At 54.1% G+C, this 25,232-nt stretch overlaps 1 protein-coding gene across 3 annotated transcripts in view; it reads right to left on the reverse strand.

The window, feature by feature from the left end:
- Positions 1–20,237, reverse strand: part of Col16a1 (collagen type XVI alpha 1 chain) — a 52,871-nt gene extending 32,634 nt beyond the window's left edge. For 2 of the 3 annotated variants that reach the window (XM_041651777.1, XM_041651775.1), the window contains exons 1-38: positions 20,108–20,237; positions 18,492–18,598; positions 16,509–16,583; positions 16,308–16,425; positions 15,222–15,345; positions 14,694–14,960; positions 14,061–14,141; positions 13,814–13,939; positions 13,049–13,102; positions 12,749–12,775; positions 12,105–12,140; positions 11,157–11,183; positions 10,153–10,215; positions 9,789–9,830; positions 9,665–9,709; positions 9,545–9,580; positions 9,102–9,164; positions 8,750–8,794; positions 8,578–8,673; positions 8,347–8,385; positions 7,862–7,906; positions 7,694–7,729; positions 7,165–7,275; positions 6,770–6,805; positions 6,520–6,555; positions 6,335–6,445; positions 6,059–6,103; positions 3,609–3,644; positions 3,421–3,465; positions 3,003–3,134; positions 2,294–2,329; positions 1,802–1,909; positions 1,390–1,512; positions 1,241–1,294; positions 1,019–1,060; positions 568–603; positions 430–483; positions 203–271 (exon numbers count right to left, since the gene is read on the reverse strand). In XM_041651777.1, coding sequence (XP_041507711.1) covers positions 203–271; positions 430–483; positions 568–603; positions 1,019–1,060; positions 1,241–1,294; positions 1,390–1,512; positions 1,802–1,909; positions 2,294–2,329; positions 3,003–3,134; positions 3,421–3,465; positions 3,609–3,644; positions 6,059–6,103; positions 6,335–6,445; positions 6,520–6,555; positions 6,770–6,805; positions 7,165–7,275; positions 7,694–7,729; positions 7,862–7,906; positions 8,347–8,385; positions 8,578–8,673; positions 8,750–8,794; positions 9,102–9,164; positions 9,545–9,580; positions 9,665–9,709; positions 9,789–9,830; positions 10,153–10,215; positions 11,157–11,183; positions 12,105–12,140; positions 12,749–12,775; positions 13,049–13,102; positions 13,814–13,939; positions 14,061–14,141; positions 14,694–14,960; positions 15,222–15,345; positions 16,308–16,425; positions 16,509–16,583; positions 18,492–18,564 — 2,592 coding nt within the window. In that variant the 5' untranslated portion in view covers positions 18,565–18,598; positions 20,108–20,237. Of the gene's footprint in view, positions 1–202; positions 272–429; positions 484–567; positions 604–1,018; positions 1,061–1,240; positions 1,295–1,389; positions 1,513–1,801; positions 1,910–2,293; positions 2,330–3,002; positions 3,135–3,420; positions 3,466–3,608; positions 3,645–6,058; positions 6,104–6,334; positions 6,446–6,519; positions 6,556–6,769; positions 6,806–7,164; positions 7,276–7,693; positions 7,730–7,861; positions 7,907–8,346; positions 8,386–8,577; positions 8,674–8,749; positions 8,795–9,101; positions 9,165–9,544; positions 9,581–9,664; positions 9,710–9,788; positions 9,831–10,152; positions 10,216–11,156; positions 11,184–12,104; positions 12,141–12,748; positions 12,776–13,048; positions 13,103–13,813; positions 13,940–14,060; positions 14,142–14,693; positions 14,961–15,221; positions 15,346–16,307; positions 16,426–16,508; positions 16,584–18,491; positions 18,599–19,574; positions 19,623–20,107 lie in introns of those variants that run through there. The other variant, XM_041651776.1, reaches the window with a different exon arrangement.
- Between the last annotated feature and the right edge of the window lie 4,995 nt (positions 20,238–25,232).

The following is a 25,232-nucleotide window of genomic DNA, read 5'->3' on the forward strand; positions in this document are numbered from 1 at the left end:
AGAGAGAGAGAGAGAAACATGGCGGTGTTTATCATTTAAAGGCAGTTCCTGCGGTGTGTCTTCCTTCCCTGATGATGGCCCAGGAGGCTTGTCTCCTCCCACCCCAGGCTGTTGAGATGGGCAGGGTCAACTCTGTGCCCTCCCTGGAGCAGCAGTGTCAAGGGCCCAATCACAGCTCTAGTCTTGTAGGAAAGGCTCTTACCGGAGGCCCGGAGACACTAGCACCAGGAGGTCCCATGGGTCCTGTGGCTCCTTTGGGTCCTGGAGGTCCCTGTGAGGAGAGGACAAATAGGTTGCCGAGGAATGATTTGAAGCCACGACCATTCAGAAGCGAGATGATGATCGGATCCTGGACAACCCTCTGCTGCTGTCACTTAGTCCCAGGTCTCCATGCCTGCAGCCCCAACAACCACAGAGGAAGGGGCTCACCTGGGCACCTCTTTCTCCAGCTGAGCCAGGTGGTCCCCGAGGTCCCGGAAGTCCCTACAGATGGAAGCCCAGTTGGTTATCTCTTACCATAAAATGGCCTCTTCCCTGTCAGCCACCTCCAGGCCATAGGAAACCTACCTGAATGCCAGGTAAACCTTGGGCTCCAGGCTCGCCCTGCAAGTCAGAATGGACAGTGTGGCATAGCAGCGAAAGCCACCTGTCCCTTGGACCTGTGTCACTAGCAGATCTGGAGGGTGTCTGCCAGCCCCAACTCAAGGATTAGAGTAATGGGTTGGGGGAAACGAAGCCAAATTCTGGCAGGGCATTGTGGGTGGCACATGCCTTAATTCCAGTATTCAGGAGGCAGAGGCAGGTAGATCTCTGTGAGTTCAAAGCCAGTCTGACCTACATAGTGAGTTCTAGAACAGCTAGAGCTATGTAGAGAGAGACCCTGTCTCAAATCCTGTACAGGGTAACATCGGGCCAAGACTGCTGTGACCCCTAGACAGGCAAAGCCCGGGATGGGGGAACAGGCAGCTATGGCGTGTTAGAAGAGAGCTGGAAGGCAAAGGTGGGATGAGATACTCACCTGGGGTCCCTCAGCACCAGTACCTGGAGGTCCAGGCTCTCCCTGAAGAGGAAAACCGACAATCCCTGGGTGGAAATTCTCAGCCCATCCCCCAGCTTCTCCTGAGCCCCTATGAAGAATCTACCCCCACCTTCTGCCACTCTGTAACTCAATCCCCCATTCCAAGCCTTCAGTCCCACGGTCCCACGGGTAGCTGCCCAGGGCTACCATTCCCGCACATACCTGAGTACCCTTCAGTCCTGGGGGCCCTTGAACTCCTGGTAGACCAGGCTGGCCCTAAAAGGCACAAGGGAATCCCTGGTGTGTTGGGAGTATAGAGAAGGCAACACTCAGGCAGGGAAAGATGAGAGGATGAGCCACTGAACACTTACTGGTTTCCCAGGCCGACCCACACCTTCAGGACCTGGCTCTCCCTTGGGACCCGGCTTCCCAGGCAGTCCTGATATATCGGTCAACGCCCCCTGCAGGCTAGAGCAGGCAGTGCATCCATCGCCCTGGTCAAGAGACAGGTAAGGTCAGGGGGAGCTTGTGAGCCAGAACAGGTAGCAAGGTCAGGGGGCCTCGCAAAGGGGCCTCCTGCATCCTCTGAGAGCCCCACCCCTCTTCCGCCTCTCCTCAGCTGAGAAAAAACAGATCCCCGATACTCCAAGCTGCAGTAAGGAGACCCGGGGAATCTGGTGCCGCCGGGCTCCCTTGAGGCTCCCTGCGGTCCTACCCCTCATTACTGACACCTTGATTTCTATTTGCCCATGCAACAAATTCCTCCAAGCATGGTCCACTTACCTTTTCTCCTTTTGGCCCAGCAGGACCCCGAACTCCAGGCTCTCCAGACATTCCAGGCTGCCCAGTGGTGCCTGGCGTTCCAGGGTCTCCAGGATTTCCAGCATCACCCTGAAAGAATTGGGGTTTAAGGAAGCCTGGAGTCACCCAGCAGGGGGCAGGTTGCCTCTTGAGAGCTGCGGGCAATAGCAGTCTCTTCCCTGGGCTGGGGGCTGAGAAGGGAATGGAGATTGGTACAAGTAATCAAGAAAGGGGGGGGGGGATAGATTGTTTCTGAAAAGGGGGGTGGAATTGGATGGGTGGGGAGGTGGGGAGGATCTGGAAGGAGTTGGAAACTGTGCTGAGAATACATTCCATAAGAAATATAATTTCAATTAAGAAAGAAAGAAAGAAAGAAAGAAAGAAAAGAAAGAAAGAAAGAAAGAAAGAAAGAAAGAGCAGCCTCCAAGACAGCCAGGTACCCACCCACCTCCACGCCCATCCACATCCTCTTACCTTCTGGCCCTTGAGTCCACGCTCTCCGGCTCTGCCCTGAGGAGAAAACGGTCCCGGCACCCATTCACTCAGAGTCAATGCCCCTGGGTACCCAGCACTGTGTGAGACCCAGGGGATGTGGCAGAATACGAGACACGAAGACCTACGTTCTCTCACCAGGGAACCAGTCTAACATGGGAGAGATTTCTGCCTGTATGACCTAGGCAAGGAGCTTCATCTAGGCTCACTTTCCTCATTTGTCAAATGGGGAGGATGACATAGTGTAGGCTTCTGCACCCAAGGGTTCCTGTGAGATTGTTCTGCTGGGTCAGTGTTTGCTGTCACCGTAAAAGTGGCAGCCACCAACCTACAGTCGTAACTGCTGTTTCTCCAGCAGTCCTGTGGGCTGTCCAGTGCTTTGCTCATGAGCTTCACCACAACTCTAAGGACAGGACCCAGAGAGACAGAGAACAGGAGTGATTTGCTTAAGTCAAAGATCTTATCAAAATCAGAGCCAGAGTTGGAACCTAGCTCTGCTGAGGCTGTGCCTTGTCCTTGCTCTGCCACAACAGGGACCTGTGTGCAGGATGCAAGCAGCTTGCACTAGACACAGAAAGGTTGATCCCACCCCCACTTTATCCTTCTGCCTAGGAAGTCCAGAAACGCAGGGAGGGACCATGCTCATCCTTGCATCCTGCCCACATCCATCTCCAGAGATCCCAAAATTCACCTGCTTTCCAGGTAATCCAAAGCCTGGGGGACCGGGCTCTCCCTTCTCTCCAGCTGGGCCCGGCAAGTGAACCACATGGCTGTCCCCATCCGGAAGCCTGGACAAGGCTGCACAGGGCTCACAAGGCTCCCCCTGCAGAGCAAAGATACTGAGTTAAGGAGTTCCTGGGCTTGGGGTCTGGAGCTGCAGAAGGTAGCCTGCTCAGGAGAGTGAGGGATGTCTCCGGAGAGACTAGGAGCACAGCAGAGAGACGGGGAGCATGAGCAGAAGTGAAAATGGAAGCAAGACTATTGTTACTAAGAGCTAGAATTCACCCCCACAGACTGCAGAGAATCCAGGATCTGGAGTAGAACAGACTAGAACAAGAGTATCTTCTTCAGGGATGTGCCCTGTGCCATGCCAGAAGCCCCAGACTCACCTTTGCCCCTTTGGTGCCTGCTGGTCCCACTGGTCCTGGTGGCCCCTGCATGAGAAGCCATATGAGAGGCTGCCCAGTAGCAGCCAAGGCTAGGCAGAGGCCCAGCCCAAGCCTGTCAGTTCTCCTGTGGAGGGCAGCACCGCCCACCTTGCCCTCCCCTAAGCCACTGCCATCTGAAGTCTACTTACTGGAACTCCAGCCGGCCCTGCATCGCCAAAATTACCCTGAGGGTCAAAAAGAAAGCATATAGTTAAGGGGAAACGGTAGAGATGCCAGATGCAGGAGCAGACTCGTGGGATCCCCCCAAATTCCTCAGGGAATCCCTGACCAGCTACAGCCTTGACGTCATTTCTCCAACAGCTGTTCCTCGACTGCCTTTCGGCCCATAGCACCGGACTAGGTACTGCATACGTGAACAGCATAGACAAAATTGCCCCGTGGACCCTGCACACTGAAGGGCTTCTTTAAAAAAAAGTTATCCTATGCTATGTAGTCAAAGATCACCTTGAACTTCTGATCTTCCTGCCTCGGGTGGGCATCACCCTGCCCAGTTTCTATAGTGTTGGGGATCAAACGCAGGGCTTTGTGTATGGTGGACAAGCACCTTACCAATTAAACTATATTCTCATCTCTCCTCCCAACGTGTGTGTGTGTGTGTGTGTGTGTGTGTGTGTGTGTGCGTGTGTGTGTGTGTGTGTGTGTGTGGTGTACATATGCATGTGGGTAGAGGCCAGAGGTTGACATCAGGCATCTTCCACTAACGTCCTCCACATAATACTTTGAGATTGGGTCTCTCTCACTGACCCCAGCGCTCATCAGTTCCGCTTGGCTAGCAGGTCAGTGAGCTCCAGGTTTTCAACTGCTTCTCACCCGCAGTGCTGGGGTTACAGTGCTCAGGGTTCTGACTTTTTATATAGATGCTGGGAATTCGAATTCAGGACCTCAAGTTTGTAAGGCAAGCTCTTTATGAGCAGAGCTTTTAAAATAGCAACCTTGTCCGTGACAATGAGTGCCACGAAGGGAGCAAGGCAATGACTCAGACCAGAGGAGGTCCCGTTTATACAGGGTGGTCAGAGACGTGGCACCACAGTCATCAGAAGGATGCAAATGAGGCCCGCCAGCGAAAGAAGTGGGAGCTTCTGTGTTCCTATGGGAGTCGCCCGTATGAAGGCTGGAGGGGGAACAGTCTCCACACGCTCCAGAATGGAAGAGGGTCAGAGGGCTGAAGGAAAGGAAGGCAGAGAGAGGAGGAGGGGACTCTAGAAGGAAGGTCGCCCAGCATGAGGTCCAGCAGGACGGTGGCACAAAGCCAAGTCCCCACAGGCCTGTAAGCAGGAAGTTCTGTCACTGGAGTTCTTTCTACAAAGCCACATGAACTGCTCAGTGATAAATGGGCCGTCGAAGGACACCTGCGGGGCAGAAGAGGGGCCGCTGCCATCAGGAGGGAGGCCATGGAGACCCAGGGGCACAAATGGAGAGAAGCAGGGAGAGTTGCGGGAGACTGGGACTGAACTATCAGGACCTGCGGATGGGATGGATGGGAGAAGGTGTGGGGGGAGGAGGGGTCAAGGGTGACGTCAGCTCTGGGCTTTGGAGATTTCGGGATATGCTATTCGCTGTGCTGGAAAAGGCTGGTCACACTTGTTAGCCTCTAATCTAGTACTAAAAAAGGGTAGGAAGGAGAATCGCAAAGTCAAGGTCTGCCTGAGGTTACACTGTGAGTTCAAAGCCAGCCTGGGCAACTTAGTGAGACCCTATTTCAAAATAAAGAGTGAAATAAGAGTTCTTCAGGTGTCTATGGGGCAGAGGATGTGACTCAGTGGTAGAGGGTTGGCAAAGCACGTAGTAGACTCTGGTTCAATCTCAGTGGCTACACACACACACACACACACACACACACACACACTAATAGATAGAAGGAGAGCAGGGCTGGGAAGGGGTACTACAGCTCCATCTGAGAACCGCCACATGTGATTCGCCTGTTAGAGGTGAGTCTAAACGCACATCCTAATGTGCCCCCCGCTTGAGCGCGTCCACACCCACAGAGCCCCTCATTTGAGCAACACTCTATTAGACATTTGTCTCTAACACAATCATAAATACAAGTGTTAACTCTAGAAACCCAGCCGAGTAGTGGCGACTATAGACTATAGTGGAGCCAGACTTCCTGGGCTCAAATCACAATTCTGTATCCAAACACCCACGGAGCCCTGGGAGATCTCCTTGGCCTTTTTATGTCTCATTTTCCTTATCCATAAAATGGGAAGAGTGGAGAAGAAATGCGCCCCCTCAGATCTGAGAGGAATAAGCAAGAATATAACCTGCACAAGGCGTGGAGCCGGCCAGGCGATGATGAACAGAGAAGGGAAACTAAGTATTATCTTGCTATAAGGTAGTCTGGATGCGCTTAACAGTTTTAGATGATCGTGAAATTAAAAATACAGCACTAAGTAATTCTCTTGAAAAACATGAGCTTCTTGGAAATAAATTCCTTGACTCTGCTCAGTTAAAAAAACAAACAAACAGAATCCTGAGGGATGAGTTCTGCGGTGAAATTCCAGTCTGATCTCTGCCTCACTTGCCTCTCAGGGCTGTCTCCCCTGCTGCCTGTGTCTCTGACTCTCAGCCCTGGACTCACCTTCTCTCCTTTCAGACCTCTCGGCCCAGGAACTCCAGATTTCCCCTTAAAACAAAACAAAACAAGATGGAGTCACAGTGCCTCTGGTCTGGGTCGCTGACACCCCTCCAAACTCTGGCTGTCTCGGTGTCCAACAAGCAAGAGCAAGGAGCGAGGGGGGTTGCTAGACAGTTACTATGTTACAAGTAGCAGCCTAGCACAGACAGAGAAAAGCCCCAAAGCTTGGGACCTGAAGAGCTAGGACAGCCATTAGTATGCTAAGGGCAGGTCACTCACCAGAAGGCCAGGTAAACCATGGCCAGAGGAGCCTGGGTCTTCACTGGCCCCTGTAGAGGGCCTAAGATGCTGGGCCCCAACACCTGAACTGCAGGATGAACAGGGTTCCCCCTAAGGAAGGAAGAGAAGAATCAAAACCTCCTAAGTGAACAGAAGGCAAAGAGCAGGACGCAGGGGCTTCCTACCTTCTCTCCCTTCATGCCTTGGATGCCTGGATCTCCCTGCAAGGAAAAACAACGGTTTGTGGGCTGAGAGCAGGCACGTCGGGACACCCCGAATGCTCTAGCCATATTTAAGGACAGCAGTGTGACATCCACACGGATGCCCTCTGAATTGCTCCCGTCCTGTGGTTCAGAGGGCGTGCCCGTCAACTCATATAACAAACAAGGGAAATAAGCTTAGGCTAACTGTCCCCACAGAAAGTTCCTTACATACCCGATCACCTTTCAGTCCAACAGCTCCTAGGCCCTCCTGAAAGAGAGTGTACCAAGGAGTGGGATGAGGAGGCGGGGCCAGGACCTTAACCCTGGCCCTGACCCCTTTCTTGTATCCTCTCTAACCAATCCCCAAGCCTAGAGGCAGGCTACTCACAGTAAGAGATGGTTCCACCCTATCTTGCCCAAAAGACATTCCAGAGTCTCTTGGGGGTCTAGGGAAAGTGCTGGGAGGTTGCCATGGAAACCTGGGATGACACTCTAGCCAGCCCTAAACTCTATGGTTCAAACCCCTTCTGGGCTATACTCTGCTTAACCTCTCGGTGGCTTTGAGAAATACCCAGTCCCTTAGGGTCTGTTTTAAATATGTCCCTCTGTGGCCACTTGGGCACTCACCCTGGCTGGAGCAGGATCACCTGGCTCTCCTTTGGGACCTGGTTTTCCAGGGAGTCCCACAAAATTCTGGAACCCTTCAGGCAGCGTTGGACACACTTCACAGGGGTCACCCTAGTGGAAGGGAACAACCACAGGAGGATAAGGTGGGGCTGAGACCTTGGGAAAGATGGAAGCCTTCTGTCACACCAGCTTTAGGTATCCCCATCATCAAAGTGGACAACAGGAACACTGTAGGGCCTTCATGTCCAAGGGACTCCTTCATTCAGGAGTCTCAGACTTCCTGACACTGTGTCCTCGAAGGAAGCCAGCGGGACATGTGTCCCACTGACAGCGCTCATTAACCATGCAGGTGCCAGAGCATGTGAGTGTGGCCGACCCCCCAGGCAGGCTCCTGAGCTAATCACATACCTTCCATAGGAATAAAGAGAGGGCCACCTGAGGCAGGCCCTGCCTGTGGGCGGAGTGCCCCTGCTGCTCAGAGCAGATCCTGTTCCCAACCTAACCCAGGATAGCCAGGCCTGGAGCTTACCTTCTCTCCCTTAGTCCCTGGCACTCCCGGCTTGCCCTGTTGGGAAGGAAGGGCAAAGAGAAGCAGGGGCATTAATGCCAGGGCAAAGGGACCAGTATGCCCGGAAAGAGCCGAGGACCCCCAGGCATGGTGGGCAGGGAACCCTCTCCCCTGCTTGCACCCACTTACAGGCTTCCCTCCAGGGCCTTCCTTTCCTGGTGTCCCAGAGCTGCCCTGTAATCAGAAGAAAGGTTAAAGGCGAGGCTCCCCCTGATGTGGCCTCTTCCCCTTTGTCCCTTGACCTGGCCTCTCAGCTGAACCTCCCACCTCCACTTGGTCCGCTGACTGGCTAAATCCTGCCTTCCTCTTGCCTGTCCTCCTGTGTGTAGCTCTGGAGAAGGATGGGGAATGACTAAGACTCTGAGTGCCCTTCCGTGAGTGTCACAACAAGGAGTAGTGACAGACAGACAGACAGACAGACATTTGCAGGTCTTGCTGCTCACCAAAGCCAAGGCCCCACCACCCCAGCTAGTATTTGAGTAGAGACACCCCCTTTAGCACCTCGACTAAACTGAGCCTCTTCAGGCCAAAGCCCCACCATGCTTCAGATATGCACACTGCATGGTCACGCCCCCCTCCCCCCCAGCCCATGTCCACACTCCTTCCAGGCTTACCTTGTCTCCCTTTGGGCCTGGTGGGCCACCTGGATCTCCCTGATGGCAGAAACAGGGTGGTACAAGTTTCCTCTCTACAGCACGATGAGGGGTTTTGTCTTAAGTCACCCTCCAACCTGCAGCCCTGGGACCTGGTCTTATTTCCAACTCAGCCTCACCCTGGGGAGGGGCAGAAGTGGGGGAGGGAGAGGTCCCAGGAGAGGACAAGAAGAGAGGTGTGGAGATACTTACAGGAGTCCCAGGCAGTCCTATCCCAGGCAGCCCAGGGAGGCCAGGGGGCCCAGGCTCTCCTGCCAGTCCCTCGGGCCCCACGAAGCCAGGGTCACCCTGGCACACAAGTGGTTATGAGAGGGGCCACCACCTTAGCCCCACCGCTGCTCCCACACCCGGGCCTGCAACTCACTTTCTGCCCTTTGGGTCCAATGACACAGATCTCTCCTGGCCGACCCTGTTAGGAAGAGGGCCAAGGTAGGGACAGCCAGGGGTCTGGCAACTGCCCCACTGAGACAAGAAAATAAATATACACCTCTGTCACCCTTTATCGTCCTTCTCCCATGACAGACCCCAACCTGGTACCCTACAGTTATCAAATATGACCAGTCTTAGAGTTAAGAGCCCTGCGTTCAGGACCTATACCGCCATGCTATGTCTCCTGGGACACAGCCCCTCACCTCCTTGACCAGCAGGAGGAGGCTGGACCTCTGGGTTAGAGTCTAACATTTTGAGGCCTAGGGAGAGGGTCCCCAACAACATACATCTCGGCCTGGCTTTCCTGGCAATCCTTTGAGGCCTCCGTCACCCTTCTCGCCTTTCTGGCCCTGGGGAAGGAAGAGACAAGTGACCAGGACTGAGGAAAAGAAGCAGGGCAGTTATTTCCTATTAGGGGAGGGCCAAGGGCCTTCCAGAGCTCCCCTCCCCAACTCAGCTTCTTCTGAAAAATGAATGCCTTCCTCAGAAGGGCAGACAATAGAAAGAACTTTCAAACCAGCTAGACTACTCATTCCACAAACATGTGGTATTGCCTTCTAGATGTGGTGGGTGTTTGGACTAGGCAGAGGATTAGAAGGGATGGGGAGGGGAGAGTCAACTCTGTGGATCTGTCACGATCCTCTAGGAAGGCCTTTGACATTTCTGTCCTCATGAACGTAGGTCCCGTGGTCCATCTGGGCACCCACCCCTCCAAGCAAAAGCCTTTTACCTTCTGGCCTGTTGAGCCTGGGGCTCCTGAGGGTCCCTAAGATGAGGAGGGAGCACAAATGAATGGGGGAGGCTGGGTCAGGACCCATCCTCTCTGCCCTGCGGTAGGTCCCAGGCTTACCAAGTCTCCTGATTCTCCCTTCTCTCCTTTTGGGCCTTCTCCACACTGACAAGGGAGAAAAGGGGTTAAGTGGGCAGAATGCTCCTGTCTCGGCCCTGAAACAGGCCTCACTTCTCAGTCTTACCTGAAGTGGGGCATCTGGGGAGACTCGAACACAGTCGCTGCCCTGTGAGTAAGTAACAGGGGTCAAGGCTAGAGCCTCCCAGGGGAGTCACAAAAACCTATTGCTAGGAAAGGCCTAGGTACCCTAGAAAATAGGCTTCTACGTGTTAACCCCTGTAGAACCCTGACCAAACGCCCACTTGGCCAGGCTAACCCCTGTAGAACCCTGACCAAATGCCCACTTGGCCAGGCTAACCCCTGTAGAACTCTGGCCAAATGCCCATTTGGTCAGGTTTCCCACTGAGGTGGTGGGATGTTAATTTACATCCCACCAAGCCCCTCTCCAGTGGGAGAGGCCCTGATGTTGACTTGGTTTGGGCACTTACCCGAGCTCCCTTCTCTCCCTTGGGGCCTGATGGTCCAGTCAGGCCTCGCTCACCTTTCCCTCCCTGTGGGTGAGACCAGAATGATGGTCAAGCCTAAAGGGAGCCTCCAGGAAGTTTTCCCCACCCCTGGTTGCCTCCATCCCTCTATTGTGCAAATGTGTGCGTACACACACACACACACACACACACAGCCCCACCCCCATATACTACCCACAGTACACGGATTCCATATACACCAAAAGGCTGTTTGGCAAACCTACAGCCTCACACAGAGTATCCCATCCCCCACACCCACAGGCATGCACATTAGCAAACACCCAACAGATCCACAGCACGTGAACACATTGCATAGATACGCAGAACAACACAAACCCAGGACAGCTAATAGTCAAGTTTCCTGAGCTCGAGCCTTGTGCAAGTCCTGTCACCTCCCTGAGCCTCCAATTCTTCATCAATAAAATAGGATTGATGCAGCCGCACCCGTCTCCAGACATCGTGTGAATAAGACAGGGATGCTGTGGGCGACGTGGTGGGCAGAGCCCACCCACTCACAAGCTAGCAAAGCACGCACAGCACATGCTCACACGAGCCATGCTCGCTCCATTGCTCACAAACTTGAGACCCATTAAGCCCACAGGTCCCTAGAGGCTCAGCCCTTGGCCTGTGGACCACATAGGTGCAGATATGTGTTCCAGAATATACAGGTATACCCACACATGATCATTCTGACACATCCCATGACCTATGCCTGGAATGATGAGAGCACTCACCTCCTAGGAAGGGTATGTGTACCCAGGGCTCAGGGCTTGGTACTCGGTACTGAGGAGCTTTGCCTCCGCAAAGGTCAGTTCTGGACTCTGCATATACAACCCACTCACTCCAACACAGACTTAAACATACCCGGGCAGTTCTGACATAAACACATGACCATAGGGCAACATGACATGGGAGGGACCAAGACCACCAAAGAAGATGGGAGAATTCTGCTCTCTGCTGGGTCTTACCTTGGGGCCAGAGGGACCAAGTGTGACCTAAGGGAACACAGGAGGGAAGAGGACATTGAGCTATAGGGAGCTAGAGGGAACCAAGGGCCCAGAGTGGGGAAGCAAATCGATGAGGCTCACACCCATGACGGCAAAACCAACCACAAGAGTCCCGGTCCCCATCCTGCCTTCCAGGCCAATCAGCGAACTGATTCTATTTTCCAAGGCTGTAAAGCCAACAGAGGGGTCTGATCTACTCTCTCCAACCTGCCTGCCTTTGACTAGGCCCACCTCAAGTTGTTAGGCTAACATGGTCATTCAGTTGCCATGGCAACCCCAGCACCTCTGGGAACCAAGGCCTTACCAGATTTGATGGGAGACTGGATAGAAAGAGAGGCAGGCAGCAGTGGGGGGCACCTCTAAGTTCCCCCAAAGTTAGGGGAATCAATTCCCCCTTTGTGAATCAATATAGCCCGCCTGCTCAAAACACGGTAACTCCTGCAGAAGGGGCACAGTAGGTACCGAATGGCTCGCACTGAGTCCTGTCCTTTCAGACTCTTAGTGGGAAGGCTGGGCTAGGCTAGGAGAGGAGAATGCTCAGGCTCTGAGCTAGGTGTCCCTGGGCTGCTCCCCCACCCCCCACCCCTAGGCCTTCAAGGTGACAGGTGGAGCCTTCCAGTCAAAGCGGATTTGAGATCTGGAGGCCAACGCACAACTGGAATCAGCACCCAAGGTCTTAGTCCCCTTCCGCCTCCCGAGGAGGCCACCACTCTGGATCATGAGGCTCCATCAAGATGTCAGGGCTTGATGGCTCAGGGGTGGGGCTAAGCACAGCTCTGGGGATCAGGCAGGGGATGCTGGGAAAGTGAACAAAGCCCCCTTGTCCTCAACCAGGAAACTCCAGACTGCTCTAGGAAGCAAACACGCCCAGACTGCGGCCACCCCACCCACGACTCCCCATCCACTTACATTGCTCTCCCGGGCACCGTGGACACAGGGTGGGCACTGCAAGAAAACAGGCCTGCAGGTCAATTCTGAGCCCCAAAATTAGCCCTACCCAACATGAGAGTGCATAACACACACTCTCTCTCTGTCTCTCTGTCTGTCTCTCTCTGTCTCTGTCTCTCTGTCTCTGTCTGTCTCTCTGTCTCTGTCTCCGTCTCTCTCTGTCTCTCGCTATCAGCACAAACAGCGCCTCACGTGTCCTTAGCATGACCTGAGATATGCATAGAGGCAGAAAGCATAATAGGACAAACTTGCCCCTTGTCTCCCACCAACACAGACCTACAGTCATCTTCTCAAATGAAAAAAACTAAAGCCCAGAGAGGAACAAGCCCAAGGCCACACAGCGTGTCACTGAAGAAGGGTTTCATGGCTAAAACCTAGGCTTTCCTCATGTGCCCATGGCCATTGGCTTCTGACTCAGTAGGAATGGCTCCCAGGGCCTCCACCCTAGAATCCAGGGCAGGCAGGGCCTCCTGTTGGGCCCTCAGGAATGTCAGGTACTTCACAGTCATCTGTCACCCCAATACCTAGGCGCTATGCCTCAAAACCTTTATCCAAAGAGTTAGTGCTGACATCCCCCACCCCACCCCCGCAGAAGAAAGGCTCACCTCATTGACTTCAGTCTCCTGGTGGGCCTGGGAAAAAGGGGGTATGGGGGTGGGAAGGGAACCTGGGATCAAGCATTGCTCCAAGCCCCTGTACAAGAGCAGGCAGGAGCCAGCTCTCTAGAGAACACCCAAAACTGTGTCCCGCCCAGTCTGTCTTCCCTTCTCAGAGCTGGCACCACACAGCCAAGCTCTGTCCAGGCAGGAAGAGAGTGGGAGTGTGGCATCTTCTCCGAGGGCTTTACAGAGGGCATGCAGGGCAGACAGAGGGCACCTTGAGCTCCTCCCTCCACCCCCGTCTACCTTTGTCCCCCTTTCTGCCTTCTGGCTGCTTCTTCCCATCAGCTGTGCATCCACCTGGGCAGACAGAGGGACAATTCTGGGGTCCATGATGGAAAGGGGCATCCAGGCAGAGCACACACATGCCAGGCACCCCCTCAGTTTGGCATCTGGCACCTCCCAGGGCATCAAGGGCTTGCTCAGACCCCTGAGGCTGCCCCCACAGGCGCCCCTTCTCCCTTCCACTCCACCATGTGATGTAGAAAGGAGACAGCGAATCAATGGGATCTTGTGTTTCTGCAGTCAAAGACTGGGCATGATGCCTGGGTAGGCAGGGACACTGCCCAACCAGAGGGTGGGGCTGAGGGAAGGATGGGGTTTTCCTGCCACCTCCAAAGAACCTGGGAATGGATGGGGCAGCTGGCCATGGTGCTGCGAGAGTGAGAGAGCCCCGGGGAAAAGAGCGCAGCCTGGCATCCGGGCCCACATATCCCTGTTCAGGAGAAAGTGCAGACTGGGTCCTGCCTGCCTCAGGAGGGTCTAGATGGCGTTAGTGAGAGGCTGGCCAGAGTCAGAGCTAGAGCAGCGTAATGTGCAATGCCAGCGAGTAACAGGCACAGGGTTAACACCATGGGTTCTCTCTCTACTTCCCTGAGTTCCATAAGATAAGACATAAGTTAAGCCCACATCCAGGGGTCTTCCCAACTTGGGCACACAACCTGCTGAGTCTGGTGGCAAGCCTCAGCTCGGTCAGGGGTGGAACAGTCTGTACCTCCCCAGCTCACCCACCTTGCTGTTCTGGGGCTCCTCCAAGCAGAAGCAGCGGGTGTAGACCTTGCCCTCCGTCTGAGGATTGATCTCAATGAGCTCATTACTCTGCGTATCCCGACGGGCCTTGGAGGTCTCTGGGGGACACTGCTCAATGTGGGGGAAAGGTCAGGGTCAGCAGAGGGGCAGATGCATCCTCAGACCTCTGTCGTCCCCATGCAGGCTGCCCCCTCCTCAGCACAGCATGTGCTAGGGGCCAGCTCCTCACCCCTCCTGGTAAGATCTCACAGCAGCCCTCTTCCAGCACCAGCTCTGGGTCACAGTAGATGTGCGCCTGCTGAAGGTCAAACTGCAGGGGACACACAACTTTATCTTATTTCAGATGATCAAATAGCTCTGCCTTGGTCCCCAAAGAGGCTCAAAGACGTCTTCACCCCAGGATTTGACTTTAGGGTCTCTCCAGGCTAGTCAGGGAAGCCATCAAGAATAGAGCTGTCGCTAAAAGCAGAGATGGAGGAGGAAGGGAGGAATAGGGAGAGAGAAGATGATGGAGGAACGGGCAGTAAGAGGTGGCTCCATCCAAGCTGGGCCCATCCTGTAAATGGATATTTAAGGAAAAACATTGCAGGTAAAGGGAAAAGCATATGCAAAGGCATACATATGCAAATTTCCTAGGTGATCCATCGGACTGGAGGGAATTGATGACAGCAGTCAATAGAGATATAAGGAAAATGCCGGGGACACGCAGCCAGATGGTGGAGGGCCTGAAATGTCAGGTTAACGTGGCTAGGCTGCAGATGGAAGGCAATGGCTCCAGAGGGGGATCTGAACACTAATACACACTCTCAGGAGCTCAAGGTTCCCCCAGAGGTAGAAACAGAGACCAGGATCCAGCACTCACCGAAACAGGTTTGCCCTGCTCAGCATCCAAGCCCAGAAATACATGGCCCCCAGGCCGAATGGGTTGCCGGGGCCCCAGGGGCTGGGAGGAGGCTGAAATGCAGTCCACATGCACAGAGGCCACACGACCTGCCACACTCAGCATCAGCTTGTGCCAACGCAAATCAAAGAGCTGGGGCACTGGGAAGATGCAGGACACAAAGTCACCATCTTGGCCCTGTGCCCGGAGCTCTAGACTCCGCTCCTGGCTGTTGACTTCCAAGGAGATCTGTGACAAATTGGGGGGGGGGGGATAAAAAAAGACAGCGATTCAGAGTTCTAGAGGAATAGCACGGCACAGTTGAGGGCCTCAAACTTATTTCCCAGGATGGGAGAGAGCTAGCTGGGGTCACAGAGAACATCCTGTAAGAATGTGATGGGCCCTGGGATGGAGCAGAGATGCCCCAAAAACCACAAGGGTGGGGAGAAGCTGAGCTGGATACATGCAACCAGTTGCCCAAGGAGTGGGTGAGGGAAGGGGTGGGCTCACCTGTGGGTACCCATTTGCATCAGTCACTTGGAACAAGTACCACGTGTTCCGGAAGGTTTGCTTCTTTAGCAGGACTGTCAGGACCAGGACAAACTCCTCTGGCAGTCCCCGAGGGAATACTTTTCTGCAGGGCAGAAGAGAGGCTGCTCTGAGTTTCAGTGGCACCCAGGGGATGAGCCTGCCCGAGACATGCACAGCACGCACCTCCAAACCATGCACACAGTCATCCTGACACACTCACTGAGCACCTTCTGGGTGCTAAGGATTGACTATCTACTGGGAAAGCCAGTGGTGAAAACAGGGAAATTCTTGTCCCGGGAAGTCTCATGGGGCCTGATGGGACAGAGGAACATTAACAGAGAATCCCTGAAACCATCTCAGCAGACTGGAGAGATAGATCAGTGGTTAAGAGCACTGGCTTCTCAACCAGAAGACCAAGGATTGATTCCCAGCATCCATATAGTATCTCACAACCATCTATAACTGGAGTCTCAGAGGGAATCGAATGCCCCCTTCTGGCCTCTGCAGTCAGTGCATGCATGTGGTGCACATACATATAGACATAATACTCATATGCACAATAAATAAATCATTTCTTTTTCTATTTCAGCATTGCATCCCAACTTTGGCAAAGGAAGCTCCCAAGGAAGCCAGCATGGCATATGGACCTAGAGTGGAAGGAGAGATTCTGAGAAAGAGACCAAGGGCTTCTGCATAAACACAGCAGCCAGAAAAGGAGATGCAGGTCAGGAGGAGCCAGACGGCCCAGGGGCTGCTGGGAGTTGGGCTTCACACAAGACCACACTCACATAGACACAGGCTCTTGAAACCAGCCTTGGGTTCTCATTGCAACCAGGGGATATAAACCTGGCCCTGCCTTGCCAGTGAGAGCCAGGCTGGGGTTGCCAGTCACCACGCACACAAACCCACCCTTCAAGCCCAGGGGCCAGCCAGTAGGTAGACATTAGGCAGGGAAGGCTCAAAACGGCCTCCAGAGAGGCCCTGGAATGGACCACTCACATCCAGAGTTGCAAGAATGTGGCTGAGGTCAGTATGGATTCCCAATAGTCACCCAGAGTCTGTTACCGTGTGGGTTGGGTCAACGGGGCAGCTCCCAGTCGCAAGATGAGCGGCCCTTTGGGGTTGCGGATCTTCTTGATGGCAGATATCTTCATGAGATTCAGTCGGCGGATTAGGTTGAAGCCTTCAGGACATCAGAGGAAGGGCAGGTGAGAAGCACAGGGCAACCCTAGGAAGTGGGCAGGGGATGGTTGAGGCTGCACTCACCAGTCACATTGGTTGATGGGTCACTACTGTGTTCCAGCTTGAGTCCTTCTTGCTGGGAAGATGGGCATTGCTCACCTGGGAGAAAGTTGGCCTGGAGCATTAGGAACTCAGGAAGGCAGCTGCCTGGGGCTGGGTGGGGGGATCCTGGGGACCCCAGGAGGGGAAAAGTCCATAGTCTTCTTTCTGGACTTTTAACCTAGTCTGCCTTGAGGCTGTGCTCACTCTCGCCTTATGACCCTGGCTGTGCCAGAAGGGCCCAGCACACAGCCACTGAATGAGTCAACAGAAGAATAGGACCCAATGCCTGGGATCCCAGCCTTACAATACCCGCAGCTGGAGCTAGGCCAATCAGGGGTGAAAGAAACCCTGGTTGGTTTAGAGCCCGGACAGTGGACATGTACATGTTATGTACATGTTCCTCCATGTGTTCCACCTAGGTGGGGGCAGAGGAACACAGTAGGGATGAGGATATGTTATCTTCATGCACACTTGGTGTTGCGTGCAACTGCGTGCACATGACTATACATGCATGAGCTATGTATGCCCATGTCCTCAGGGCTGCCATGTGCACTGGCATACATGGGTGGCATTCTGTTTTCCATATTCCCAGAAGAAAAAGGCTGACACAAGTCTGAGCCACCAGTATGGCTTTTCACCTGCATTCCCAGCTAGTGAAACAATAAAAAGAGAGCAAGAGGCTGAGGGGACCACAAGCTCAAGGGTACCATCAGTGACTTAGGCCAGACAAGGCCCATTAAAGAGGTATGATATTCTGAACAAAGACACAGTCTCTGAAGTCCCAAAGGGACGGGCTGGTGGCTATAAGCCTCCTTCTCCCCGGGGCTGCACTTCCCTCCCCTCCTGAGACCAGAAGTGTTGATGGAGGGTGCTTCATCAAAGAGGCAGGGGCTAAAGTCAACGGGCCTTCCCAGCAAAGCTGACAGAAAGGCTGGGCCAAGCCAGTCAAGTCACCTCCCAGAAGATAGCCAACTCCCTGTCCAACCTAGTTGAAAGACCGAGCCCTGTGTCCCTGGGCACAGTGACCCACTGCAATCTCCACCCCCAAGTCTGGCCGGAAAGACCATCACTGTCTTCAGCATCCCGCAGTACTGGGTGACTCACCCTTGGCAACAGACCCAGATTCCTTACAGATGTTGAAATCCTCTGCCCCAGCCCCTCTAGGGGACCCGGTGAGGGAGAGGAGAGCAAAACTCTCCAATACACATGCAGAAACACACATGTGCCTGTACACACTCACACATACACAGGCAGTCCCACCCACCCTGAATGCCTGGACTTGGGCCTAGGAGTTCGGCTCCTTCCTGGCTAGGTGGTGCAACTACCAGGCCCAGAGGGCACCCAGCAAGGCCAGGCAGATTGCCTGGTCAACTTCCCTTGGCTTTGGTCCCTGGAAAACTGTACCCTCTCCCTGTCCAGAGCCTAGACCATGGGGCAGTCATCAGAGATCCAAGCTGGTACAAAAGAGGAGCCTGTGGCTGGAGGATGGGGTCACTGTCATGAGAAGGAACAGAGGGGCTGGGCAGCTTTCTGGAAGTGCTGCCTTTGTAAGGAGAGTGTGGTGCCCGCTCCTTCTCATCCAGAGAGCCAGTAAGAAGTGCAAGGATGTGCTGGGGGTGAGGACGGGGGACTGTTCTCCCCCTGCAGAGACCCAAGAGAACATACAAATGTACTGAGCTTCTCAAGATGCAAACCCAGAGATCCTCAGACACAAGCGATACAGAGAGAGAGGGAGGGAAGGAGAGAGAGTGAGAGAGAGAGAGAGAGAGAGAGAGAGAGAGAGCGCTAACTCACACACACATACAGCTAACTCACACAGGCTCAAGTATGCAAACATCTCAGAAGCTAACCTGAGCTCAGCTCCTACACTTGCCCATAAATGCCCATATGACTGATATATACATTGTCACATATGTGCAAAGACCCCAGAAACCGGGAGCCAGAGGCAGGTCTGAGTCAGCTCACCTATATTTGCTCCATGGCTGAAAGTGGCCCAGAGCCCAAGCAGCCACAAGCCAGGAGCCCAGGATGCCAACATGCTGGTCCAGAGAGATCAGCTGCAGCCTTGGCACCTGACAACCAAAAACAGGGAAGGTGGGCTTCAGGGTGCCCAAAGGACAATGGCATGTGTGGACAAGTAGAAACAGTCTGAGGCCCATGCATCAGGGTCTGTAGTGGTCAGGGCTTGGCATCCGTCACTTTCAGGGGCCCCACACAGGTCTGAGGTGAGAATCTGGGCAGAGGTGATAATACAAATATTTAGCCACTGGTATGGCCCAGACACGAACCAGCCAGAGCAGAAGGCTGGCTGACGCATAGAAACAGGGGCCCAGGCAGCTTCTAGCTGTGTCAGGATTGAGAAGGGGGTCTAGAGGGCCTTTAAAGACCATAGAGGCTGGGAGGGTGGGATGGGAGGTTGAGCAGAGGCAGTGTATCAAAATGCTGGGATGAATCCTGGAGCTCTAACAGCTGTTCTGTGCTGGCACACAGTAGCCCAGTACCTGGAGAGCTGTGTTCAACTGAGCACAGGTAGCCCTGCCAGGCATCCACGAGGTCAGGGACCGAAAACTGGACTGAGTCTCTTGGCAGAGATCACAGGGCTTTGTGCGGGCCAAGAAAGCTTCCCCTTGTGTGGACAAGGGGCGGGAGAGCAGGTCACCAGGGCCCAGGACCTTGTTGCCAACCTCCCAGGCTGATGGATGCTTGTCTTTTGGTTTTATTAAACCCTGATGGATGGGCCCAGATAAATCAATGCAGGCTCAGCAAGTGGCCAGCAGAGTCATATATCATGTCCTCTTCCGGGACAGGCAGATCATGAGCACCCAAAGCCATGTGTGTCAGTACAATACACACAGGCGCATGGGTACCAGGACTATGCAGTCCAACCTAGCTGCACGCAGGCATGCTAACAGACCTGAGGACTGATAAGCCCAGAGTTTACATATACAATCCTGTCCAGAGCCAGCCCATAAGCACCCCTACCTGGGGCCTTCCTGTTGGTACTTTTCTTAGGCAAGTCCAATTTCGTCCAGTGCAATCCTAACTTACCTGCCTTGTGGCTGGATACAGAATGACAACGGAAAGGACCCCTTCCCCCAATATATATGTAGGCTCGACTCTTCCTCCCTTCGCCCTGGGATGGAACTGCGTCCCCCACCCTAGTCATCTCCCATCCTAGGGGTGTGCATCTCCCACTCTCAAACCCTACCCTGGCCCTCCCTTCCCGACAGCCAATGAAAGGCTAGCCGGCTGTGAGCCGCATGTGGGCGCATGTGGAGGCGTGAACATAGACGTGCTCATCATGTTCACTTCTGGCATCCATTCTCGGGCCTCGGTCTGAGTGGAGGGCTGTAGAGACAGCTAGAGAGATGCTTCCAGGGAGACCCCGCCCCCTTCAACACAGGTACAGATTTGAGGCGACAGCAGGACCGGCATGGAGTTTCCATGCCACCCTGGGGCAGAGAAGAGCACGGAGGACCTCAGAGAGGGGATGCCACTTGTCCCAGGTCACATAGCTAGTCAGTAGCAGAAAATGCCCTTTCAGCCTAGAGCGAGAAGCAGCCCAGTCCTGGCCCACTTACCAATAGCCCGGAAGCCCCTCACTGGACAATCCTGGCGGCCCCAAGGCCGCCAGCTGTGGGAAGCAGGGCCCGGGGGTCCACCGGCCCGCAGGGGAATTTTCGATCTCTCCCTGCCCTGCCGGTCTGCCCGGTCTCCAGCTTCTCGGCGTCCCGAGTTCTCTCTGTTGAGTGCGGCGCAGCGCACGCCTGCCTGGACTGCCGGCCGCTCCTGGAGGGGAAAGAGGGCGGTTCTAGGGGCGCTGGGACCTTGCCAAGAGGCTAATGGAACACAGCTGAGCCAGCCCGCCAGGCTGGAGGCGGAGGAAGGCAGCGAGCGCTTGGCGCGAAGGCGCTAGCTGCTGGGCTGCACTGCCGTGCTCCTGGCCTGGCCCTGCGCCCGGGCGCACCCGTCCTGCTTCACCAGCCAGGTGAGCCCGCGGGCCAGCAGGGCGAGGCGGCACCCTGCGTGCCCAGAGCTGCCCTAGAAGGGGCGCCTGCGGCGGGTTGGAGAGAGGGAGACCACGCCAGACGCTTCCAGAGCCAGGCCTGGTGTTTAAGAAACCTCCTTTGTGCCCCCCTTTTCCTTTTTTTGGCCGGGACCCCAGAAAGCTGGAGAGGTCTGAGGACCCTCCTCCACAGCCATGGAACTCGCGACGTGGCTGCTGACCAAGCCTCAGTGGTCAGCTTTTTCCAGCGCCGGGGCCTAGCATTCCTAGGTTGTAGTGCCTCCGTCTGCACTGGGAGGAGGGACAGAGCAACACGCGCCCCCTCCCCAACCCTGTGCTAAATTAACTCCTTCTGCTCTGCCCTCGTTTCTGCAGAAGTATAATCAGTGAGTCCTCTTTTTCCTCTTGGACTCAGCGAGGTTGGAAAGGCTCAGATCCCTGCTCCCTGCTCCAGCTTTGTAAAAACTTAATTAATCTTGTATGTGTATGCGCGGGAACATGGGCACAGGCATAGTTGTAAATGCCATGTTGCATGTGTGGAAGTCAGAGGACAGCTTGTAGAATCAGTTATTTCCTCCCACTGTGTGGATTCTGGGGCTCAGACTAAGATCGCCAGGCTGGGCTTGGTGACAAGCACCTTTACCGACAGCTATCTCCATGGCCCTTGAACTTTTTTTTTTGGTTTTTTTTGAGACAAGGTTTCTCTGTGGTTTTGGAGCCTGTCCTGGAACTAGCTCTTGTAGACCAGGCTGGTCTCGAACTCACAGAGATCCGCCTGCCTCTGCCTCCCGAGTGCTGGGATTACAGGCCTGCGCCACCACCGCCCGGCACTTTTTTTTTTTTAAATTGGAGATTGAACCTAGAGTTTGCATACCCTAAGCTAATGCGCTACCACTGAGCTACAGCTACAGCCTTTGGTGTGTATGGGTGTGTACGTGTGTGTTCTGTATAAATGTGTGCAGGTGTGCACACAGGTATGCACATGCGTGTGGAAACCATAGGTGTCTTCCTCAAGGACTCTCTCTCCCTCTCTCTCTCTTATTTTTTGAGACAGGCTTTTCCACTGAACCCGGAATTCATTGATTCAGCTATATTAGTTAGCCAAGGAGCGGTAGGGATCCTCTTTGTCTCCACCTCCCCAGAAATGGAATTTCAAGTGAACCCCGATGTTACAGCTGGGATTCAAATTCAGGTTCTCAGATTTGTAGAGCAAGAACTTTACCGACTGAGCCACCTCCCTTCTCCACCAGCCTTGTTTTTTAAGACAGGGGCTTGTGAAGTTGCTCAGGCTGGCCTTGAACTACTCTGCAGCAGAAGCAGACCTAGTCCATCCGTCTGTCTGTCCTTCCTTCCTTCCTCCCTTCTTCCCTCGTTCCCTCCCTCCCTCCCTCCCTTCCGTCCTTCCTTCCTCCCTTCCTTTTAGATAGGTTCTCTCTGGCTGTCCTAGAACTCTCTTTGTAGACCAGGCTGGCCTTGAACTCACAGAGATCCCCCTTGCCTTGGCTGGTGTGCTCCACCACACCCAACCAGGTCCATAACTTTCATCCCTCCTGTCTCAGCCTCCTGAGTAGCTGGGCACAGCAGGCCTGGTTCAAATCTACTTTTTATCTCTAATTCCATTTGCACATCTGTGAGCAGAGACAGCATCTGCCTGGTGTGGCTTTGCTAAAGGAAACTCATTAACATCTGCGGGAATGCTTAGCCAGCGGTCTGGCTCGTAAGAGCAGAGATACTTGTTGCTATTTTCATTATTGGGATCTCTAGCCGAGGACAGGGTGAGCAGGGGGTGGAGGTGGGCGTTAAGTGATGGGAAGGTTTGCTTTCTATCCAGAGTCTAAAAAAGCAAAAACAATTGAAGATGGGTGGATAATAGACTCTTCAGAAGAGGAAGAGGCTGGTCAGTCTCTCCATGGAGGTAGCAAACAAATTTCTTAGCACTAATTCAGGGGACCATGGAAAATTTGTTTGAAGAGGTCTGTGAGTAGTATAGTGGATGCTGGTGTTAGGAAGGAAACAATGGAAGATTCTTAATCTATGAGGATGGGCTTCCCTTTGGGGTAGGTGGTATAGCTGTAGATCTGTGACCCCATCTAACCCAGGCAGAGCTATGACAGCCTTGGGATTCCCCACTTCTACCCTTGGCAGTGCTGAGTCAGTGGAAACCCTAACTACTATGCCACGGAGGCGCCCCACTGTGGTCCCCACTGAGCCTGGGCCCAGATGTGTGGTGGCAGCGGTGGGGCCTGGGAAGCGCTGAGCTCAGCAGGCAGGAAGTGCAGGAGGTGGGGCTTTCAGAAGCTCTGTCAGGAGGGGTGGGCAGGCATAGTCGGGTTGCTAACAGAGTTCTGCCCAGCTCTGGGGCAGGCAGGAAAAGGAAGGAACACTGGCAGGTCAAGAACTCCACCTAAGCTAACTCTTGCAATCTCCACAGCCACAGAGGGGGCAGTGTTCTATGCCTAACCTCATCTTGCCGAAGGGAAACCCAGAGTACAGCAGCAACACGCATCGCCTAGCGTCACATAACCCGTGGGTGGCAGAGTGGAGACCATGGCCGGGAAGCCTAAACAGCAGGCGATCACACCCTGTGCCAATCTGGTCACATCCGCTCTTCACCCACTCATGCCCCCACCAGTGCTATCAGAGTTGAAGATAAAGGAACCTGAGAAGGTGATGCCCAGAGACCCTTCCCCACCAAACCTAGGGAACACCCTCTGCCCGGGTCCATCGTCGAGTCCCTGCTTCACTCTGACACACAGACACACAGTCCCTGTGTGTACTAACTCACTCCTCATGGATCTGTAGGCACTCATGTTCCTTCAGACAGGAGCATACACACACACAGCACACCTCTTGGTGGGACGGATGTGACCCCCACACGGAACTAGATTCCTGGATCGATCCAGATGCAGACAGGTACATCTTCTCCGAATATATATGACATCAGGTGGGGTAGTATACACCTGTAAAGTGTGAGGCCAGACCTCGTCTCAAAGCAAAGGTTTTTAAAGGGACTGGGAATGCCGGGCCAGGGGGAGAACAGTTTCATACACCAGACTAGACTCACTCCCCAGTGCTCAAAACAAAAACAAAACAAAAGAAACCTGTATAGATTTGAGTGTGCCCACACAGGCATGTATATGTATGTAGACATGTGTACATGTATGCACACATACATTCACATAAAAACTCAGATGAGTTCACTATGCAAGCAGAGATACCTGCAGAATCTTGGCACTCACAGATATGCGCACACTACCACACTTACACTCAGGTGTGTATGCAGCTACGTCGACGCATTTATATGCATTCCGTCCCAGAAAGCCCCACACATCAGCAAGTAGGGTATCCCACGGGACTGGGCTCAGTGCCCTCGCCCCAGATGGCATCACCACGAGGTAATCAACGCTGCTAATCGCCACCAGCTGCCCTGGAGCCTGCTTGCCGCTGCCGGGTGGGGCTACCAAAACCTCCTGGGCCTGGGGTAATGTGCACAGATGTTGGCAAAACTCAAGGGCCTCTCTATTACCCCAGCTTGCCACTGGGACTCCCACATGGCAGGGGCAACCCTTGGGACTGGGAGAGCATTAAGGACCAAGATAGAGCCTGGTCCCAGGACAGACCTGGGGGGGGAGGGAGCACATGTCCAAGCAAAAGTGACCCAGATGTCGTAGGTTTGCTCAGGGATCCTGGATCCCACATGCACACCTAGGTTTGGGCACAGATGAACGCAGATGCATACCTACCCTGAGACACATCACACCTGATGGATTGCTCATCAGAGATCAGCTTCTGCTTCTTCCTCCCAGTAAATGCCACCATAATTCATCCTGACACTCGGGCTGGAGATGACACTTTGCTCCTGCCTTCCATCCCCCCCCCCATCCCTGTCACCTCTACCCCCCCGCCCCCAGTACAGGCCGCATCCATACACTTCCACGGTTCCCACCTTTGCCCACGCCACCAGCACCTTCTACCAGAACCGCAGTAAGGGTTTTTGAGTATGCAGCCTGCTGCTCACAGCCCACTAACCCCACCCTGGGCCCTAGCCCTGCAGACAGGAGGCTGCTCCCCGACCTGTCAGCTGCTGTTCAGCTCTCATTATAGCTAGAGTGAAACCCCAGGATTGAGGGCTGGAGAGATGGTTCAGCAGTTAAGAGCCCTGGCTGCCCTCCCAGAGGACCTGGGTTTAATTCCTGGCACCCACATGGTGGCTCGGGACCATCAGTAATTATAGTTCCCCTGATCAAATGTCCTTTTCACACCTCCATGGGAACCAGGCACACAGACATACATGCAGACAAAACACTCTCACAGATAAACTAAATAGTTTTTAATAAGTAAAACCCCAGTTTGTTTCCCTCCAGCCTAACCAAGTCCTTCACGATCTAACTAACCTCTATTGCTGGCCTTCACCCTTACCTGGCAAGCTTCCTCCCACCCTCTGTCTAAACCATGAACTGCTATTGGCTTGGCACAGGGATTTTGTACCTATCCCCCTCTCTTTCCGAAGGGGCCTGCCCCTAGTCTTTGTAGACTGGCTCTTTGATACCCAGGTCTCTGCTGAGTGCCTTCCTGACTTCCCAATGTGGAAGACTCCCAGTGGGTCTTTATCACATGGAAGTGGGAAGCGCTGCAAGGTTTTGGTGTGTGTCTGCATGTTAGCTTTCTGACTGGCCCTGTTGGCCATTCCTAGGGCATTA

Source organism: Microtus oregoni, unplaced genomic scaffold, assembly GCF_018167655.1.
Source record: "Microtus oregoni isolate MIOR12 unplaced genomic scaffold, Mior012 000005F_ref0000423, whole genome shotgun sequence".
NCBI lineage: Eukaryota > Metazoa > Chordata > Mammalia > Rodentia > Cricetidae > Microtus > Microtus oregoni.